At 25.7% G+C, this 22,172-nt stretch overlaps 1 protein-coding gene across 3 annotated transcripts in view; it reads right to left on the bottom strand.

Annotated features, from left to right (window-relative positions):
- Positions 1-1,219: 1,219 nt before the first annotated feature.
- Positions 1,220-22,172, bottom strand: part of LOC126907874 (uncharacterized) — a 39,648-nt gene continuing 18,695 nt past the window's right edge. Inside the window, exons 1-7 of one of the 3 annotated variants that reach the window (XM_050689519.1) lie at positions 16,333-16,449; positions 12,345-12,482; positions 4,884-5,077; positions 3,302-3,575; positions 2,962-3,237; positions 2,713-2,877; positions 1,220-2,649 (exon numbers count right to left, since the gene is read on the bottom strand). In XM_050689519.1, the coding sequence (XP_050545476.1) occupies positions 1,666-2,649; positions 2,713-2,877; positions 2,962-3,237; positions 3,302-3,575; positions 4,884-5,077; positions 12,345-12,482; positions 16,333-16,401 (2,100 nt within the window). In that variant the 5' untranslated portion in view covers positions 16,402-16,449 and the 3' untranslated portion in view covers positions 1,220-1,665. Of the gene's footprint in view, positions 2,650-2,712; positions 2,878-2,961; positions 3,238-3,301; positions 3,576-4,883; positions 5,078-5,234; positions 5,353-12,344; positions 12,483-16,332; positions 16,450-22,172 lie in introns of those variants that run through there. The other 2 variants (XM_050689521.1, XM_050689520.1) reach the window with 2 other exon arrangements.

Raw genomic sequence — 22,172 nt, 5'->3', positions numbered from 1 at the left:
GTTACTAATTTTATAATGGTTTTATACTAAAACAATAGCCAATAACGTCCAAAAATAGCATTTTTTAATATTAGTAAGAACTGTTTTTATTTTATAGAAGAAATGTGTTAACAATACAAATGCATATAATTCTAGGTCTGACAGACTAGTTGTTTTCTCTGATGCAATTCTAGATTTAACAATTAATAAAAAAATGATAAACTTATCATATTTTTTTATTTTCAAGTATATGTAAATTGCATAATATATTATTTACAAAATAGACTTGTTTTATTTTTCATTGATTATTATTATTATTATAAGATTAATAAGATTTTAAATGTAATAAAATAAAATTAGTATTAACTTTATTTTATTCCTAATTCGTTGTCATTGACTTACCGTCGCCGTGGCAAATTATTTATTTTAATATTTAAAAAATTTATTTGATATATCAAATGGTTTTTATTTCTATTCAAAATATATGATTCCATGTTAACAGAATCTGTTGATATGGAGTTGACTGTACTCGGGCATTTCGAATATGTACACTAAATATTATTTTTAATTTAAAGACTAAGGGTCCTATTTGTATTTATTTTTTATATAGCTATTTTATAGTTATTCATACAAATAAGTTTTGGTTATTTAGAACTTATTGTTTGTTTGTGTAAGTAATAACTTACATAGACAAACGCAAAAATGTATGCAAAAACTATGTACTAGCAACAAAAATAATTTTTTATCGATATAAAATATATCGGAGTAATTTTAGATAGAGACAATTAATTCGAGTGACACTTAATTTTGTTGCACAAAGTAGTGGTGTTATCAAGGTATTTTTCTAAGGAGGATGTTCATCAAAAACACTTTCAAACTAAAAAAAAAAAATGTATCTCCATTGTTGAGTATTTTTTGTTCTAAGAGATTTATTCAGTTTTCCTCCTAAATTTCATTCCTGGCAATAAGTAATCATTCTTGAAATGTGTATTTTTATTAAATAATAAACAATAATAGAATTAAAAAAAATTATTTTAATTTATATTTGTATAAAAATATTGCACTTACATTCAATAGGTTGATAAATTTACTTAATATAAAAAATTATTAGAATAGAGATGTACATGTAAAAATATTAATACTACAACGTTTATATCTTAATACAATTAATAATTATGAAAAATTAATAGTATATAAATTAAATAATATTTAAAACTTTACAGATTTAAATTTTTAGAGTAATGAGATGATAAAACATACTTAGATAAACGGTAACTAACTCATAATAAAAAATTTCTTATGCAATATTTATACTTTCTGCTTTAAACAATTCTAGTAAAAATTATTATTATTATTATCACTAATTACTATTATTTCATGAACTATTATTGAATTAATAATAAATTATACATTTTACGACTTAATACGTTTACAAAATATTTATTGATATTAATTTGTGAATTTTTATTCATATTACAATCCTGAAATATTATTTTTAAATGAATACAATAATACATGTACATAGGATTTTTTCATATACTCTTACTAGCGCCATAGTCATATATTGTTAATAGATATAATGGATCATTGAAGAGGGATATGGCTCTTTTATCCCCCCTTTGGGTACGCTACTGTAACAAACTAATATTTAATACGTTTTACTTAACATATATAATAATAATCAGTCTAATATAATCCCGACGGGAAATCTGTAAGTTTTCCTGTAGACAATGACATGTTTACATGACGAAGTTCATTCAAACTGTTTAAACTACTATTTGAGCCCGATTGGTGTTTTGGGTTAATTCCTTTGACATCTCTATATCCGGAATATAGTCCAGCATTATTATGACCTCTTGCCATGAGAGTTCTATGTTGGTCTCTAGTGTTTTTACAACCTGACGGGAAGTAGACAGCTCGTTCAGGTTTACTTTGGTCAAATTTTAGCATAGGTAATCGAGACTCATTGATATTCTTTGTACTGGCCGATCTCATTACTTGCCTATTAAGTTGTATTTTTTTTTGTTCAATTGTACTAAAAATATCATAAATGGATTTTCTATGGTTTTCTTCTTTTTTTTCATTTTCTTCTTGTTTTTTTTGTAAAGCTATATCAGAAAATCGCTTTATATGTTTCTGAACTGAATGAAAAGTCTCGCTTCTTTTAACTTTAGACTTTTCAATGTCAATTTCGTTTTCGTTGTAAAGACATACAGAATCCATGCTTTCTTCGTCATCTTCAAAAAATGGGTTGACTTCAAAATTCTTGTTAATAAACAAACTTCTGGACCTTCTTGGAGGTTCGGGAATAATTTTGGCAGGAATAATAACCGCATCTTCTGTATACAATGGTGAATAATCGTAGGACTGTTTTGAATCACTGCTGATTGAAGAATTTTGTCGTTCATTCGAATCAGTTGATGCATCGTTAATAACTTTATCAAAAGTTTCTAAAACTTCTTCTATTGTTGGATCATCCTGCGATATATCGTACATCTTGTAGGGCATTTTTAATTTTTTAGATGTAACTTCTTCCTCACAATCATCTTGTTCCGATGAACTAATTCCTTCATCTTCAGCAGAGTTTCCACAACCTTCAATTTTATTTTTGTGGGTTTTATCAGTAATTTCTTTACGAGAAGAAACAACGCGTTTCTCATCTTGTAGAAGCTATTAAAATTAAATTATAATCATTAACGCTATGTAAAAATTGAAAATTTTCTATGGACTTACGTGAAGTTTCTTTTCTAATATGGAAACTCTTTCTCTAAGAGTTTTAGCTTCTCTAACAACTTCATCATGCTGTCTTTTTAGTGACTCTACGTTGATGAAATTTTTCTGCCACTTGTATATTTCCTCTGAAACTAAGCTTAGAAGTGGTGATTTGTTTGAAATATTCTAAAAAAAGGAAAATCAATTTGTTTTTTAACTGTTTAATGTTTTATAAATTAATACGTTATAATTATCTTTTATTTCTCATACTTTTAGTATACCAGCTGGTTTAAAACCAGCTTGTTTGAGTTCTGCCTGAATATAAAACCTTGTCTGAAGGTCGGGACAAGTCTCTGTAAAAGCATTAATGAACTTTAATCCAGCCAATAGTAATTCCATACCAGAATTTCCATTTCCTGACATCATTCCTACTAAAAATCTGAATCGTACAGGCTCAGCAAATCGCAAACGCATTGTGCTCATTGCATCTGATACTGTAATATGCCCATCAACTGTTCCCGAATCACAACATGCTGTTGTTAATAACTGAAAAATATTTCTAATTTAATAACCACCTTAAGATTTTTTTAACTTAAAAAGTTTTAATTACCTCTAATGTTATTAAACGAGATTGGTTAATTGTACTCATGATACATGCAGCTAATGTGTAAAGTCCAGCAGAAGATATAGCCAATTTTCTAGCCGCATCTTGACAGCGTAGGCAATACTTAAGACACTGAAGACATGCATTTTCATCTAATGTGATACGGCGTTGGTTTGCTGGTGTACTCTTTGTTTGAGATCCGCTCTGTTGAATAGTTTTGAGAAGTTCTAGTAATAATGTTATTCCATCTATTGGATCTCCAACAAATTCTTGAACAAAGCTGAAATGATAGTGTTTTAATAATGCTTCATAAAAAGTATTTATTTTTAAAAGTTTTATTAACTAAAATAACAGTACAAAATATATATAGAAAAAGTTGTAACATAGAAATATTATTCATTTATTAAATAAAACGATACCTCAACATTTTATAGTACATTGATTTTATTAAGATCAATATTTGTAATTTAGGTTTATCTCATTCCTATTAAATGTCAAATATTGGGTTTTAGTTAATTATTACTACATTAGTAATAATTAACTAAAACCACATTTCCAACTGAATGTAATTGTCTTATTTAATGAAAAATTTAATTTTTGAGAAATAATTATATTACTTATTCTCTTTTCCACTCAATATAATTAAATATTATGATATTCAAAATTAAAACATATCAGCTATAAGTGATTAATTCTTATTAAATAATTATGATATTGAATTGTATAATGACTAAATCAATACTTTTGTATTAATTATTTTGTTATTTTGAATAAGAAGACTGGGGTTAAATTATTTTTATTTATTTTTTTTTTTTTATTAAAGCTTACTCAATACTAACTTGACTCTCACCCCATTAATGAGTAAGAATACGGTTCTATTTTTCATTTTATTTTAGTTCATTGCATAAATAAAGTTCAAATCTCACTATTATTATTTAAATTTTATTGTTTATTTTTGTTCAATATTCTGTCTAGCTAAAATAAAAATAATGGTTATATATGACTGCTATATACTTCAAGTTGTATGCATTAGAAAGTAAATTGCGTACTTTGATTTCAGGTAACTCTGTCTTGTTAAAAATATGTATTTATAAGAAAATGATTAATTTTATCAATACCTTATAATTATTAATAATTATAAAGTATTATAAAGGTTATTATAATATAAGTATTAATAATTTCACTTGATTACCCATTTATATAGCACTAATTATAATTAGGTTCATTACAATAAAAATATAAATTGTTTAAAAAGTCGCACCATGTTCTGATATCTTTAATAAATATTGCTCAGGTGAATGTTTAGCTTTACATTTTTAACAAAAAAAGTACTGACGAAGTGCACATACACCAATACAAGCTGTACCCATACATTCTCTATTTAGTAATATTTTTATAACTCAATAAGTGTTCTTCTTAAAATTGATATAGTCCCATACATATTTTTCGTAAGAAAATGGCTATTTAGAAATTAAAAAAAAACTTCAAAATTTATTTTTATTTTTTCCTTGATAAAGATAAAATATACTTTTAACATAGTTCAAATACTAAATAAATCAAATTCAACTCTATGCGTTACATGATTTACCTGAAATATGCCAATTTTAAATCAGTTTTGAGTTTGTCTAGAAGTTCAGTAGCTGATGAAAATTCTTTTAATGTCATTTCTTTTGACTTCAAAGAATCTTCGTTTTTAGAGTCCGGTGTTGAACTCCTTTTACCGAATTTCCGCAAAGACGCTGCATAATCTTCAGGGTTGTATACAGGAGGTCTTGGTTGGTCCTGAAAAAGAATAAAAAACTTTCTTACTTTTCAGTATGGTGTATAACTACTTGCTTTGAAATTTTCTTAAACTAACTTGGCAATTTATAACCCAGTTCAAATCAATAATTATACTTGGTAAAATTTACGATGAATTTATTTATAATGCAATCCTTACTTTTAAAAACCGTAATACCCATGCATGGGATACTCGAGATAAACTTAATTTTTCTTGATCACACCACCTGCAAGACTTCATGTTTCAAACTCTAACACGCGACTACAAACAGTGTATTATTTCGTTTTATAAGTTTAAAAGATTATCATAATATGGATTCACTAAAAGACAAAAAGCACTAATTTCACTTTTCCACTTCTAATTAATAAAGTTAACAGTATTAAGGTTCCTCTCCATAACGGGATTATGTGATTAACCAACTTAATCCCACGATAGAAACTAGAGTCGAAATCTCTGTTAAAGTAATTACTTTGTTAAAATAAAACAAAAAAAGAATGCCTATGTAAATTGTTGGCATGGGATATTCTCACGCACCTCATTTCCTCTTGTTCTGTTACCTAACATCACAACTAGATTTTACCGCTTGCATCAATTTTGATTTAACATAGTTTTATAATGTGTATTGTTTTCTTATTTTAAATATACTTTATACTATAATTTATGAATAATATATTAGCCTATTGCATACTAGAATATAATATAGACAAGATAGAGAAAAAGCATGAACAAAACGTCTATATAACTACTAATGAATTTTAAGTAGGGCCTTCAACTAGAAGTTGCGGATAATAAGGTCTATGAATATATTGAAGTTTTTGTGGATTGTCGTATTGTTTGAAATGTTTACAGTTGTACCCACGTTTTCAGTTATGAGCTTACATTGGTACCAGTAAGAGATACACTGAAAATTATAAAAAACAAAAAGTGGCTAGATGGAAAACTTCAAGGCCTACTGGAAATATGCAGCAAGGCAATAGATTTCACCCATCAAGACACAACCTATGAACAAATTAATGGTATGGCAATGGGTTAAGACTAGCATTAGTATTTGCCAACATCATCATGGAATGGTTTGAAGAAGAAACAATGAGCACATATACTCAAAAACCCAAAATGTGGTAAATATGTCGCCTACAACGTAGACGACATATTTTTTTATGGTAACACAGCGTTGATTAACTAAAATGTTTCTTGAAACATTTAAACAACATACATGCCAACATTAAGTTCACAATGGAAATCGAGAAAAATTAATAATTGCCGTTCTTGGATGTACTGGTCAAAAAACAGTCCATTGGAAAATTTGGCACGAGAGTGTACAGGAAAACTACACATACTGACAGATATTTACATGCCGATTAATAGCACTGTCCCTCTAAAAAAATGGGCTTACTACATACAATAGCAACAAGAGCTTTTAAGATAGTTGAAGAAAAACATGAGAAAGATGAAAAAACATATTTACGGCAAGCACTACAAAATAATGGATAAACAATAAATAAATATAAACAATGTACTTAGGAAAGCAGAAAAAAAGAAAAAAATACAACATGCAACAACGACGATGAAAATCAATATGACAAGAAAGGAACACTAATACTACTGTACTACAAGGAATTATTGACCGTATTTCAAGAATCGCAAATAAATTCAAAATAAAAAGCGTCTTCCAATCAAACATAGTTATAAGATCACTACTTTGAAATCCAAAAGACAAACTGCAAACACTCGGAGTCTATGAAATACCGAGTTCATGTGGCAAATCATACATTGGGCAAACAGGAAGAGCTATTGCAACAACAATAAAAGAACACGAAAAAGATATAGATTATAAAAGAACAGAATAATTCGTAGTAGCTTAACACGCCAAAAGCAGTGGACACGATATTTAATTTGACAAAGTCAAAATACTAAACAAAGAAGTTCATTTTGGCAAACGGATGTACAAAAAAACAATAGAAATCGAAAACTGTCTAGAAAAATACTACAGAGAAGATAGATGGTCTATTAGCAAAACTTGGTTACTTATCATAGACCAAGCAAAAATAAAAATAACATACAGCAAAGAAAATAACTCAATGTGTGAAAAAACTACAATTAACATAACAGAAAATTGCCGGTGTAAAAAAGGAAGAGCTAATGTTAAAAATTCTGTAAACGACAACAAAAACCAAAACCAGATGTAAACAACAAACCAATAGCTGTCAACAACAGTACGATAAAAATAACAGTTAAACAATATCGACGTTATCAGTTATTAATTGATAGAAAAACATACCACAAAAAAGCTCAGCCGACAGTATAGTTACAACCACGAACTGCGATATAGAAGAAAGTTAAATATATAATTAATTAAATTACCACTTGAAAAAAATTAGACACATTTATAACATATAGGAAACGATTATTACCTTTTAAATTATAAATAAAAAATTTCACGTAGTTCACAAAATATCGAGAAAAAAAATTCCTAAAATTGCTTTTATATTATGAGTAATTGAGTGATAGGCTACTAAAAGGTCATTATATTTGTATGTATAGTAACATTGAGAGGTAGTGAAAACTACCATCTAAAAAATAAAATACGAAAGTTGTTTGATAACTGGTTTGTAATAACTAAATTATAATTAAATAAAGACGTTTCTAAACTTTTTAATAGTTTGGAAAAATAACTGATTTTAAACTATATATTGTAATTAACATTATAATAATATATTTTAATTATTATTATTTAATTATTAAATTTTTTTTCGTAAACAATTTAAAAAATTCAGCACACTGGAGACGCCGCTTAGTTGCGACAAGTATACATTATATGTAGATGATATCTGACGATGATTAACATCACTTTCATAAAATGCTTCGATGCGAATCTATTAAATTAAAAAATAAATTTGTATATTTGTAACTTTAAAATTTGCAAACTTTGTCTTTAACCTAAAATAAAACTAAATTTTTTGAAGAACAAAAATTGCACCAAAGACAAATAATGATTACCTATTAGTGATGTTTTTTGAGTACGATAGTGCTAAATTCATGATGTAACTAAAATATTGATATACTGAATTATATTTTATTATTATCATAATAATAACGTAAATCACTTATTAAAAAAAAGCTAGCTTTATTAATACTACAATAAGAGCAATACAAAATATTATAACATAATATTATATAATAATATAAAATTTATAATATTATTTCCATAACTTATGGAAATTTTAACTTCAGTGATCATTTACTTATAGTGGTAAAATTGTTACAAAGTTTTTTTTGTTTGAAGATCTTTATTTTAACATAAGTTTTCATTTGACAGACGTCACGAAATATTTTCAAATTCGAAAATAACATAATTTCTTTGTAAAAATTGTAATTTTTTTTTACTTTTAAGGCCGATTTCACAAAGTAACACTATCATGGGATGTTTTTTTAATATTATGGTACACTTTAAAAACTTTAATTTGATATCAGTTTAGGGTGGTCATACATTTTGAAAAATTTTTAATAATGGAAAAAAAATTGTTTACATGCATAGGTAACCTCATTTAAATCGTTCCTCTAATTAGATTTTCATAAGAAATAACAAAAATAAGGTTGTTTCTAGTATTGTCAATATAAATTTTATTAAGATTTATGTTTTTAAAAAAAAATTAAAACAGTTTTAAAACGTAGAAAAAAATGATTTCTATAATATTAGAGAGCTAACAAGAAGCGTAAAAATTCATTGTGGGTAACTCAATTTTTTATTTTATTTATGAATTTTTTACTTTTTACGATTCTAAAAGCTATTGATTTAAAAGTTTTTTTGATTTATGGAATTTTGTATTCATCTATTAACACTATTAATAATAATATAACTAATTTTATTAATTTTATAAAAATAATAATATTTAAAACAAAATTACAGTGGCATTATTAAACTTTATAATAATTTATAACTTTTTAATATTAACTTTTCATTACCATCAAATAAATATTTAACAGTTTAATGAAATAATGTAATTTTCTTTTTATGAGATGATTGGTAATTTTACTTCAAACATTTATTCCCGTCGTAAAATTTAAAATAATTTTAATTTCAGCATTAAGTATCTATTAATATAAATCTTTTACATTTATAATTTCTGAGTCTATTAGACAATTTTAAAATTTAAAATGTCTTTTGCAAAATTTATAATTTTTTTAAATATGAAACAAATCTCAAAATAACTTAATTAAATTTTTTAGCATACAACAAAAAACCTATATCTTTACAAATCATAAAAATCTTAAAGACCCATTTTTGTGCCTGATTAGGCTCAATTCTTGGCTGTTCTCTGAAATCATATCTCTTTTAGAAAATTTTTAGAAAAAAACAAATAAAAAAATTCAATAATGTTTTATGGAAACTGATATTTGTAGAGCAAAAACAACATTGCCAATAAAATAAATAATAAAGAAAACCAATACAATAGATAATATACAAATATAATAGAAATGCGAACAAAAATGTTTAATAAATATTGATAATAGTAAAATTTTTAACTATTACTTTTGAAAAATCAAAATTCACTAAAGAAATGTCTTCTCTTGCTATTCTCTGAGTTAGGTTGCCCATAAAAAATTTGATAAATTGGTATAGAAAATGCAGGATTCGGATGGGAATGTTACTAGGAAATATGAAAATTAATCATTTTCAAGATCACAGGATTTATCAACTTAAATAAAAACAATAAATTTGCATATCTAAGTCTTTAAGCCAAAGGATCTAAGCTAATATTTATTTGCCGCCCTAGAGCAAACATATATTTAGCACCCTATTTAATATAATTTTAAACATCTTATGCAAAATAAATTTTTTCATATTTTTTTGATGCTCTTAAATGTGTGGCACTCTAGGGAATTTGTCTTCCCTTATCATGGCCCTGGATTAGGAGCTGTAATTATTGCTCTTAAGATAAATTCTACAACGAATTCGAAATTTTATCACAAAACTGAAGATATTGCTATAATTGTAATAATGTTAAAGAATAAATTTTTTCTGTACTCTTTCTAAGTCTACTATTTGACTATTTTGAGTAGGGCTTAATAAAACTAAACTATATTCAACTATAAATCTTACCAACGAACAATAGAGAATCCTGAGATAGATCACGTTATTAATATCTATAGTATGTGATATAAAAAAACCAAGTTTTTACAAAGATTTTGTTTTTAGTTGGTTAATTTGAGGAAAAAATAATGAATTTGATTAAAGAACTATACTAGGATACTTATTATCATAACTTAATTTATATATTTACCTCAGAAATAGTAATCAAAGTTAATCATGTATTTGAAACGATAAAAACTAACCTTTTTATATTTACACGGATAAAAAATACGATTAAAATAACCACATCTATTGATTATCTATTGATCTCATTAAAAGCCATTTTTGAAATTTCAAACAAATATCAAAAACTTCTTATAATTTTGTAAATGACCGCACTTTTTCATAAGATACATAAAATTATACATTTAATTTTATATTATACACCTAATGAATACAAAATTACACCACGTATTTGTTACTGAAACCTTTCACTAAAGTAATGCTTAAGACGACGAAAGTCAAGAAAAAAATAATAACTTCTGATTTTCATAGTTCAACAGAATATTATATAAACAAAAAATGCACTTAACAAAGATTGATGGCTCTTAATAAGGTATTGTACAATATTACAATGTTCGTTTTTCTAACGTTTCCCCGCTCTTTAGTATATCTTTTCTTGAAATCCATCAAAAGAACTACTTGGGGTTGATGTTATTCATATGTGATGTTTATCAAGTACATCACGTATTTCTTATTGTTTGACGTTCAGAACTCTAGTAGAGATGGTCAAACGAGATAAATGCACGTAAATATCAAAAATGTCTTTAATGTTTTTGAATATTTACGACTTAGAAGTAATTTTCAGTTCAAATATTTATTACTTTTAACATTGACAATATATTTTAAATCATACAAGATGATTATTTCACTATGACTCACGCAATATTTTTAAAAATATATTATTACAACTTTTTTTCTTCTTAATTTTTGATAATGTTTTTAAAAACTTAATAATAAAGTATATTTTTTTACGTAGATAGCTGAGGAAGAATACCATGGCATGATATTATGCATTTTCTATTGTATTTGAATGCGACCCAAATTTAGAGTCAATAAAATAAATAGATTGGTAAACCTTATTGTGATAATAACCGCTTTCGATTAATCAAATATAAGACAAAAAAAAAGTTTTTTGATTAAATTTTTAATAATAATTCCTATTAATAATCATGCTAATTTCTGTGACGATTCGGTCTTATTGGGTCACTGTACTTTCCATAGGGTTTAAATAGGTTGGAATATATAAATATATATAACATTGATTTTAGTAAGACATTTGATTCAGTTACACGGATAAAAAATACAGTAAGAATAACCTATAAACGGTTACTATAATGAAATCTACAATTAAGACAGTTGGAATATATTATAATAATATTCGGATAACTCCACCACTTATTTAGTTATTAAAACGGTTTTTATACGAGTTCTCGTTATACTAACATTTCCTTTTATATGTGTAATCTATTTCAATCAATATATAAAAATTTTTTTAATGTGATAATGGTGTCCCGTTATTAATATTGAAAGGTATAATTATTTTTAGAAATGAATACATTTTTTTCATTTACTTAAATGGCAAATAAAAATTGATTAAAAATGATTTTTCCTCTGAAAAGTATGAATTTAGTCAATAAGTTTCTTTAATCATAGAGTCTTCATATTATGTTATGTTGACGCTTAAACTATAAAAAAGTTAATTATTAATTGATGGTGGCAATATAAATGAGGTATATATTCATTACAACTGAAACACCCACCGTGTCTCTGTAGGTGTAATACACCTATGTAATACATGAATCAATCTATAAAATTAGAAAAGAAGCTCATTTTGTAGGTTTTTTTACTTCCTAAATAACATTGTCCGAATTCAATGCCAAAAGAACGAATCCCCCACCCCAACCTGCGGGTTAACATTTTATCTAGCACCTACACTAACTCATGAAAACGAACAGATTTAATAATATAAATGCATTTATATAATATAACAGATTACCAATGAAATATTATATATTTACACCATGAACACTTAAGCGAGTTTTAGGTTTAATTATATTGGCTAATGTAAAACATTATAATTCGCAATGCTGTATAAACTGTATTATTATATAAAAAAAATATTTTTTTCAACTAACCGTCCAACTTTTTTCTGTAGAAATAGTACAAGAACTGGTCCAGCTTACTGAACTGTTTCTCGACGATACTTCTTGAACCACTCGAAGTCGAGCTACGTGATCGGTCATCTTATTCGGTGGTGATAACTTCGCCGTTATCTAAGAATTAAAAGATTTATTAATATATTTATAATAATAGTCTATAAAATCTCATCAAAATTTCATTAGCGAAAATAGTATAAAAGATTTCGGTTATTTACTATTAATGAATAGTAATTATAGTAGTTTTAAAGCAAAAAAAAAAAATAATAATAATAAATATTATCGAAATATTTTGAGTTAATAATTAATTATCACTATTATGGTACTCGGTATATTTTAGTTTAAAGAAAAAATGTGTGTAGGTCTGGAGGATCCCTCCAAAATATGTTTACTATTACAGAGTATTTTTCCTCATTATTTGTTATCTTTTGGGAATTTTTCATAAGAGATAAGCCATTCTGTATTTATGTTTTAATACATTGAATTCATATATTTTTAATACTAAAATTACGTAGAATTTATCTCAAAAATAATTTAGAATACACGATTTATTTAATTTTGTAGTTAAAAAGTCAAATGATTGAGTTCCATAATTCCATACATACAGCGAAATATTATCAAATTGGGGGTGTAAAATTGAAAACTATAAAAATTATTTGACTCTATTATTTCAGATAGATTTTTTTTTATAATTTTTCTCTTTATGTAGGTTTTTTAAAACATCATGATAAAATTTAAATAAAAGAATTTGATACGATGTTATTACATATTTTAGTAGATAATAGGATTTTCAAAAAAATTTTTTTTAAAAATAAGGTTTTATTAAATAATTTTTTTAATTTAGTTAATTTTTTGTACAATAAAGTATTTTTAGTAAGCGATTTAAGTAACCCCTAGACGCTACAGAGCGCACATCAAATGCGTTGCTCTTATTGATTCTTTTCTTTATTTTAATTGCATCGTATCATCACTGATACATCATTATTTTTACTTTCTACTAATTTGAAATGCAAATCTATTACAATTATTGATTTCATCAATCATGCAATTTAACATATTCGCAATGTTTATTACACTCAATTTATACTATTATTAGTATAATAGTATTAATTAAGTAATATTAAGTATATTAATCCGTTCACCTACAGCCTACCGCCGTAGGTGAACGGATAGGTTACCATACGTGCGCTTTTATGGTGGCGAAAAAATACCATGTTCCTAGTGCAGAAGGCAACAGGAAACCATTTATAAATTTCCTAATATATACCAATACAATTGGTATTAACCAACCTAAAGGCTGTAAAAAAAAAAAAATTAGTGTAATACAATTTTTATAAAAAAAAGTGTCATAACTGATCAGTCGACCAATAAGAGCGCTGCAGTTAATGCCCGCTCTGCAGCGTCTAGGGTTTCTTAATAACATTGATGCAAATGCGTAGTTAAAATATTTTAACCGTTTATAAATATATACGAAAAACTTCTAATAACTTGTTGTGGTATATTTGCATTATTCACTGTCATGTTTAAGAAAGATCACGTTTCATACTAACGTCTATAAAGAAATTATTCTAATGTTATAACACTGAGAAAGTTAACAGACACGGGTCGTAGGCGGATCATGTATTTTCAGAGACCCCGACATCCCCAGATCGCAATTTACAACGGGAGCGATAGTCCGATGAATCACGAAGATTTAAGCACGGAAAATAGTTGAATAATCGAGTTAAACAGTCGACGAAAAGGGTCGATCAAGTAACGTTTAAATTTTATGGTATTGCGCAATATATGCCATAATTATTTTGTGAATTTTGCGTGCAGTTAAGTAATCCAGATCTTCGTGTGTGAGTTTATAGTTTTCCTGTTTATGTTATAATAAATTGTTGACAATTTAGATGGAAAATAAAGGTAAATATACTAAAATGCATGATATAATTATTATACTTCTCTTAAGATAACCGTATATAAATATACTGTTATTTTTACTATATATTATTATTATAGGTGTATTAATACTATTATTTATTTAAAGAGAGCATTTTGAAGTAAATTTAACGTTTAACAATAGTGTCATCAACAGTTCACAACGATGGGATCGTGAGGCCATGATTTCTTTGAGAGGTGTCACGAGCACTTTTTCATGTTGGTATTTTTCAATACAACTGAATTTATAGCAATAATAAAAAGTGTCGGGCATGGTGTTATAACTGTTTTTATAGTCTGCATTCAACTTAAGTTGGTAAAAATATTACTGGTCCAACGACATACTTAACAGTATTAATTTAAACACAATACGTGTATTATGTACATTTTCGTATTAATACCTATTTACAAGATTTATCTCGCGAATTAAGAGCACAGATCTCTCTATTGTTATACATAAAAGCGCAAAAATCAGTGTCCAAATCACACAACAGTACCTAAGATTAAACTGCTCTCAGAATATATATATATATATATTGTTCCGATGGTATAGATATTCTTTAAGAAGATAAATTATTAGTGGTTAATGTACAGTTACAACAGTTATTCAGCAATAAATAAATGCAAAACTGTTCGTTACGAGTCATACTGAGTATTTATTATTATTATACATTATTAAAAAGTAAAATTTAACATAATTTATAATGTTAGATTAATTGTAACGATACAGTATCAAATTTTTTTGTTATATTTATAATATTACATAAAAACAACAAGGAAGTTTCTATAACGTGTGCATTTGATTTCGACTTATTAATATTTTTAATTTAAGTACTAAAGAAGTGTATTCATGCGAATTATTTCTACTGTAACTAATTGATTTTAATAAAACACCTAATTGGTGAAAATTAGGTTGAACAACCGTAGTAAATCGGCCATATAATTTAGAACTGTTATAGGCATGTTAATATTGCTTTTAGGTATTTATGTTTAAATACTCATTACTTAAATTAAACAAAAATTAATATTTGAAATCTTAATCAATTCATGAATTGTTTCGATAGATACATTATTTAAGATTCGTACATCGTAATTAGGTTAAGTTAGGTTTTTCTTTTGCGGAAAATATGTCTATTCCACAAAAAATAATTTGACCTTCGATTACTTAGTCAATTTCAGTAGCAATTGGGACAGGTTATCAAATTATATGTTTTATAAGTGAATATATTATATTGTATATAGAACATGATTAACAATACTAGATTCCAAATAAGTAAACTAGATTTTGATTTATTATATATTACATCTGTGTCTTATAAATTTTGAAAACTGCCAATTATAATAAAGAATTGCACTCTTTTATTAATAATATTTTTAAAGCATTATTATATTACTTAACACTTAGTGTGAGTGTGTGTGTGTGTACAGGAAACTCATTGCAACATACTGTTTTCTAAGCAGTTTCACCTTTTCTACTAAACAAGCTTCACAAAAATTGCTATATTTAACTTTTTATTCAACTGCGGTGCGTACTAGCTGTATTACGATGTGTTAATCAGGTCACATTTAATACTCTTACTAATCAAATAGGAAAGTCTATCATCTATTTGTACATAAAATATAGGTTATAAATTATTACTATAAAATTATTTTTATTTCAAACTTTTTGATTTTTTTTTTTGTTTAAATTTAAAATCTATAAACATTATGTATAATCATCATTTTTTAGGAAATTTAGTATGTCATTTGTACTTTTTGATTTTTCAATTAAATCGAAAATTATAAAATTGACATTTCAAAAATTAAAGGAAAGAAAAAATTGTTAACAGAACTCTTACAAAATAATATTTTATATCAATCGTCCAGATATTTTTGTATCCAAGACATTTTTAATAATAATTGATTTAAAAACTTTCTATTAGATAAAAACGTGATGTAACAAAATATATATATATCAATAATATGAATACATACAAATTGAAATAGTTATTTCACAATCAGTATCTATAATATTGGTAATTTATGTGAAAAGTTTTGAAAAAGCTACCTGTTTGTAAAAGTAATAATCATTTCTCATTTGGTTGAAGTCAAATCTTTGAGGATATAATTGATACATTTAATAATTATTTTTATATATACACTGTAACTCGCGATTTTCACTATAAAATATATTGATAGAAAATTAATGGTGTATCTGTAGATTCAAACTAAGATATTACTATAAAACTGTACAGTTACTATGAAGTCCCGATATAAACTGCGGTCAGGTATGTGCCTTGTCTTTTTACAGATTTTCCGCTCTCGGCAATTTTCACCGTGCCAAACTCATTCTTTTTGAATGTCTAATAATATTAACAATAAAAAATATAATGACACTAATATAACAATCATAATGGTAATAATGTGTAAAAATGACGATGAAAATGCATTCATGTGACTAACAGAACATATATAATAACAGCCATAAAATATGTAGAATGATACCTATGTAAATAAATGAAGAAATATGTAAAATATCATATCAAATGCTAAAATTTTCAGAATTGCTCAGACGATTAAAATTTTTTGTCAGTTTCGATTTAAATGAAGTGTTTTTAGAAAAATGTGTAAAATACATTATGTAAGACAAAAAATTGTTTTTTTTTTTTCAAAGAACGTTTAATATTAGGTGCAATGGCTAGAGGTATGGAGATCAGCTCTTGAAGGAAATGGATAAAGAAAAAGTAGAAATAAAACAGAATACATAGAGTACGAGTTTGACAAAGGAGAACATTAGGTAGGTGAAATTAATAGATCAATGAAAATACGCGAGGACGTGGTAGGAGAGGTGGAAAGTATTAAGTATTTAGGATCAGTTAAGCTGTGCAATGAAATGGCGGTATTGACGAGGATGTAAAAGATAGGATTAAACACGAGTGGGTGAAAAGGAGAGAATCGTCTGGTGTGTTATGGAATAAGAGAATTTCAATGAGGCTGAAAAGTAAATTCTACTAGACTATAATATTATTTTGAATAATTAGATAATAATTTCAGTGAAATCTATGGGTGTTCATATGAAATTTGATCAATCAAACTCATGAACATCTTATAACCATGAAAAGTGGCAGTTGATGAATTATTTTTGAATATAGTAGTTAAGAAAAAACCATTATATTAAAATATTTATTTATCGAGGACAAAATTTTAGTTTTACATTTATAATTTCATTTTTAAGGATTTGCACGGAAATACTTTTTTCACGACAATGAATTATGTTAGTAATATAATATTCTACATTAAGTTTCTTTAATTATGTTAATCATTCAATGCATTAAGGGCTAATACAATCCTATTTTAAGCCATTTTTATCGTTTTCTTTTAGCCTTCATCCGAAAAATATTTTTTCACTTGGAAAAAAATACTTCTTCTGCTTTTAGGTTAATACGATGGATTAATTTTAAAATATACGAATAAAATAAAAGTTGGAAGAGAATAAAAGTACAATTTTTTAGTTACAACTTTTATTTAACGGTATCTACCAACTCACGTGTTTTATATATTTAAATTTTGATGTCTTTATAATTTTTGACGAGTTCTAGATTATAATATATGAATTAGATTGATTATTTTACTGCTGTTATTGCTGCTATTAATAACTTTCTAAAATCTATATTCTATAAACAAAACTTGAATGTTTGCATTACTTCATTCATTGCATTGAATCATGTAGGTCTGTTACGAATTAAAGAATGAAACATACAATTTATTATTAGACTTGATTGATTAAATTGATGTATAGCTCAATTTTTCTAGACTGGCCATATCTATAGATTTCTCTGTGTATTTGTTTTACGGTATCATTAATAGCAAATGTGTTTTTGGAAATCTAAATGATAGGAGAATTAATCATTTTAAGAACTATTTATTTTATGGTATTGAAAATATCTTTAAAAGAATAAAATTATCAGTTCGATAGCTTAATGGTTTATCTTTTGTGAAAATTATTTTTTTCGGGTCTCAGTTTTAAACTTCTACTTGTATGTGATTTAGTATATATTTTTCACTGTACATAATCACAAAGTATTATTTTTCCCTTATTTTTGTACGTTTTTATTTAATGTATTCTCAATAATTTACACATGTGTACTAATGTGTAGCTTAAAACTTAAATATTTTTGATTCTTAATAAAAAAATGCTTTAATGGAGTTTTTTGATTTTCTGTAATGCTTTGAAAAGAAAAAATTAAGTGTCCAAATATATTTTCTTTTTTATATATTTTTACTGAAATTCTGTATATGATGTAGTTAAAAAAATACTCAGAACCTATTTTTGTACGTTTTAGCACGTTAAATAGTATCTAAAAAGTATTAAAAACAATATATAAAACTAAAAATTTAAAAAAATTTAATTTCAGGAGTGCTCATTTGTTTTTGCACAATTTGAACAAGGGCGGTTGAATAGATCAACGCAGGCGAACATAAATACATATATAAGTTTTTCACTGTGATAATGGTTAGGTTTAGCTAATAATATATATAAAGGATTTTCTTGGACCATTCTACGCTTAAGAAGTAACAGCTGAGGTACAGTTAAGCCATTAAAACCGATTAACTCGCATGCGGCACAAGGACATAACGGGAACGACCAGTTCCGGGCTGAGTATAGATACTTTTCTATCCGTTCAATAATTGAATCAATATAATATGTTACATATACTATAAAATAACTAGTGCATTGATATATGTTATACTTAATGTTTTATATTCCGTGTGTAATTATTGCAAACATTTTTTTTACTCCACATACATTTCCAAGTATAGCTGCTCTGTAAGAAATGGTCAAAAATTCCCATACGTCAATATGATATTTTTAATATACACGCTAATTTTGCACACAAGTAGTGTAATATTAAAATAAAATATCAAATATTCGCATACAAATAAAGTATTTTTATAACTATGTATCCAAATTTTTCCTAACATGATTTTAACATTTTTAAAATTTGGACACTTTTGATGTGTGGTTATATTATTTTTAAATTTTAATTATAAATATTTACAATATTTTGTAATTAATTATCGAAATATAATGTTCACTTATGATTGAATATTAAAATGGTATAGGAGTTTCGTTAAGTAATACCAATAAATAACTATTAATAATGGTAAACGATAATTTATAATGTACTAATTAGCTATGACATTCTGTTTTAAACAGTCGAGTTTTTCCAAAATTTTGACTGCACAAATTATTTTCATGACAATCTTTTTTTTCTAAGTGTACATAATTAAGCATCTTCAATAATTAGGCTATGATCATTAATAATAGCAGTACTTCACTTAATGCCTTTAAAACTTCTTTAACATTTATTAAAAGATTAGTTAAAATGTTAAGAGTAAAATTGAATCCTTATATAGGAGCTTGTCTGTAAGTATTGTAGTATATATTTTATTTAAACATTAAACATAATGAGTTAATATAAATTCAGAAACGTTATTAAGTAATCACTGTAGAATATCTTATTTGAAATATTTTTATTAAAACTTTGAAGGACTGTGTGCAAAAACAACTATATTTTGCAAAATTTCTCAGGAAAATAAAACTACTATATTTTTCATATTATTTATTAAATAATATTTATTTATTTTCATAGAGTTAAAACTGACAACACTAAATGAAGTTAGTAAAATATTTTTTGAGATTTTTTTAGATTAAATTCTAGATAAGTGTAAACTTAATAATAATAATAAGTTTTACAATAAGTAATAATTATATTTTTATAAATAATTCAATAAAAAATAATAAGTAATAATACATAGATTGAGATCCTCTGTCTAATCAATAAAACAACTAGTAAATATAAATAACCCTTCTGGCTTAACAGCAACAAATAAATTCAATAATAAAGTAAACTATAAAAATCAACTATAAATATAAACTTTTTCATTATATATGTGTATTATCTTAAACATAATATAATTTATAAACTGGCAAAATGTGATATCACTTAGTGATAACGTCATTAAGTGATAAGGACACTAGAGGTATTTAATGGGTTTCTTTTCGGACTGGGTATCAGTATGTGTTTAGCGTTGGAAACAATAACGTTGTTACCAAAATACGTATTAATAATAATAACTTACAACTTACTGAAACTAGCTATATAAAAAATGTGTTAATTACTCAATACTCATAGTAAAATAAAAAATCACTGCATAATTGGCCAGCTGCTACTAAACCAAAAGATACACTTAAATCTATATAGACAAGAACACATAACAATCGTGTAAACACACAATATAAATTCAATATTTTAAATAAATATTAAAGCTAAAAAGAAATATTACGATTGATTAGCAGTCCTAATTGACCAGAATAATACATAAATACAGACTCCTGTTACCAAAACAATATATTAAAAAAAAATGTTCAAAGAACCAAAATGTTTTTACTAAATATTTCAAATTATATTTTATATAAAGACTTTTTTAAAAATCTACAGATATGTGTGTGAAATAACAAGTGTTCTGCCGATTGATAATGTTACCAGCACCGTTATCAATCGTAGTAATGGTTAATTAAATGAGAGGTTTAAGGGGGCCATTGTACAAATGATAAGCGGGATTCGATATCGTTGGGAATGTCGTAGATGGTGTCTTATAAATAATTTAAAGAATTTTTTTTTTTTTATTTGTTTCTTTTAGTTCAATGTTTTTCTAAATTTTTTAACCAAGAAGTATTTTTATATTCATCCCTTATATTTTATAAGAGTTTCAACTTAATTCTTTTCAAATAGCAACACATAATTAAGTAGCTTATTTATTAGACAATAATATAATGAGAAAATGGCCAATGGAAAATTTTTGGATCAGTATTTTGGAAATTACTGACATTTTTATACCTAGGCAAAAAGAATACAGCAAGGAAATGACTAGTAATAAAAATAAGAAGACCCGCGTCTCACCTCCATCTAGCAATATAAAATGTAAAAAACTTCCGAAATACAGGTCTAAAATTTGTTATCAATCAGACATTTTCTTAATTAGATCATCCATCATATATCATATCATCTTTAATATAAATAAATAAATTTTATATCTTGCTATTTGGACAAATTGAATTGAAACACTTGTAATGTATAAGGGATGAATATAAAAAATACTTTATGATTGATAAATTGAGACAAACATTAAATTTAAAGAAACCACATAAAAATTCTCAGTGTTAATTTTAGTTTTCGATTAATTAAATGGTTCATGATAAATGAATCGCCTTGTATACATAAAAAATCATGTTGGTTAATTTGCAGTCTACTAAGAACTAATGTTATTTGTTTTTAGGGCAAACTTCTTTAACAGGTTTATCTTTTGATAAGAAAACAATTAGTTTTATTTGGTTTGGTTATAAATTCCCAAATTGTATTTAGTATTTTAATAATTAAATTAAATACTAAAATAGAATTGCTAACATTTGAGTATTAGTACCACCATTATATAGAAATATAACAGTTTTAAATCACTATTAATAATCACTCTATATCAATTTATATGCTGATTTTTAGATTATTCCCACTTTCGCTAATTATTAATAATTTCATAACGGATTTATAACTCTACGTAAAAATATGGTAAGTTATGTAAATTGGTATCATAAAAATAAGAACACTTAAATGAACATTGGAAATCAATATATTATGGTTAGCTATTGTTTAAAGGAAGATGATTATTTCATGTTGTACATTATGGGAAGTTTAGTACAAGTCACGACGATTTGCTTACAAGCATATGTACAGTAGCAAGTCTGGTAATTATAAATAAATTTACTCCACTGGAACCATCGACATTGAACGTGGTAAATAAAACCGTGACCAACAACATAAAGTATAATTAGAATACTGTGGATAGTTG

The sequence above is a fragment of the Daktulosphaira vitifoliae genome, unplaced genomic scaffold (assembly GCF_025091365.1).
Source record: "Daktulosphaira vitifoliae isolate Bord-2020 unplaced genomic scaffold, ASM2509136v1 Scaffold_5, whole genome shotgun sequence".
Classification (NCBI taxonomy): Eukaryota; Metazoa; Arthropoda; class Insecta; order Hemiptera; family Phylloxeridae; genus Daktulosphaira; species Daktulosphaira vitifoliae.
The sequence above is the reverse complement of the archived record's forward strand: the minus strand, read 5'-3'. Positions and strand labels throughout refer to the sequence as shown.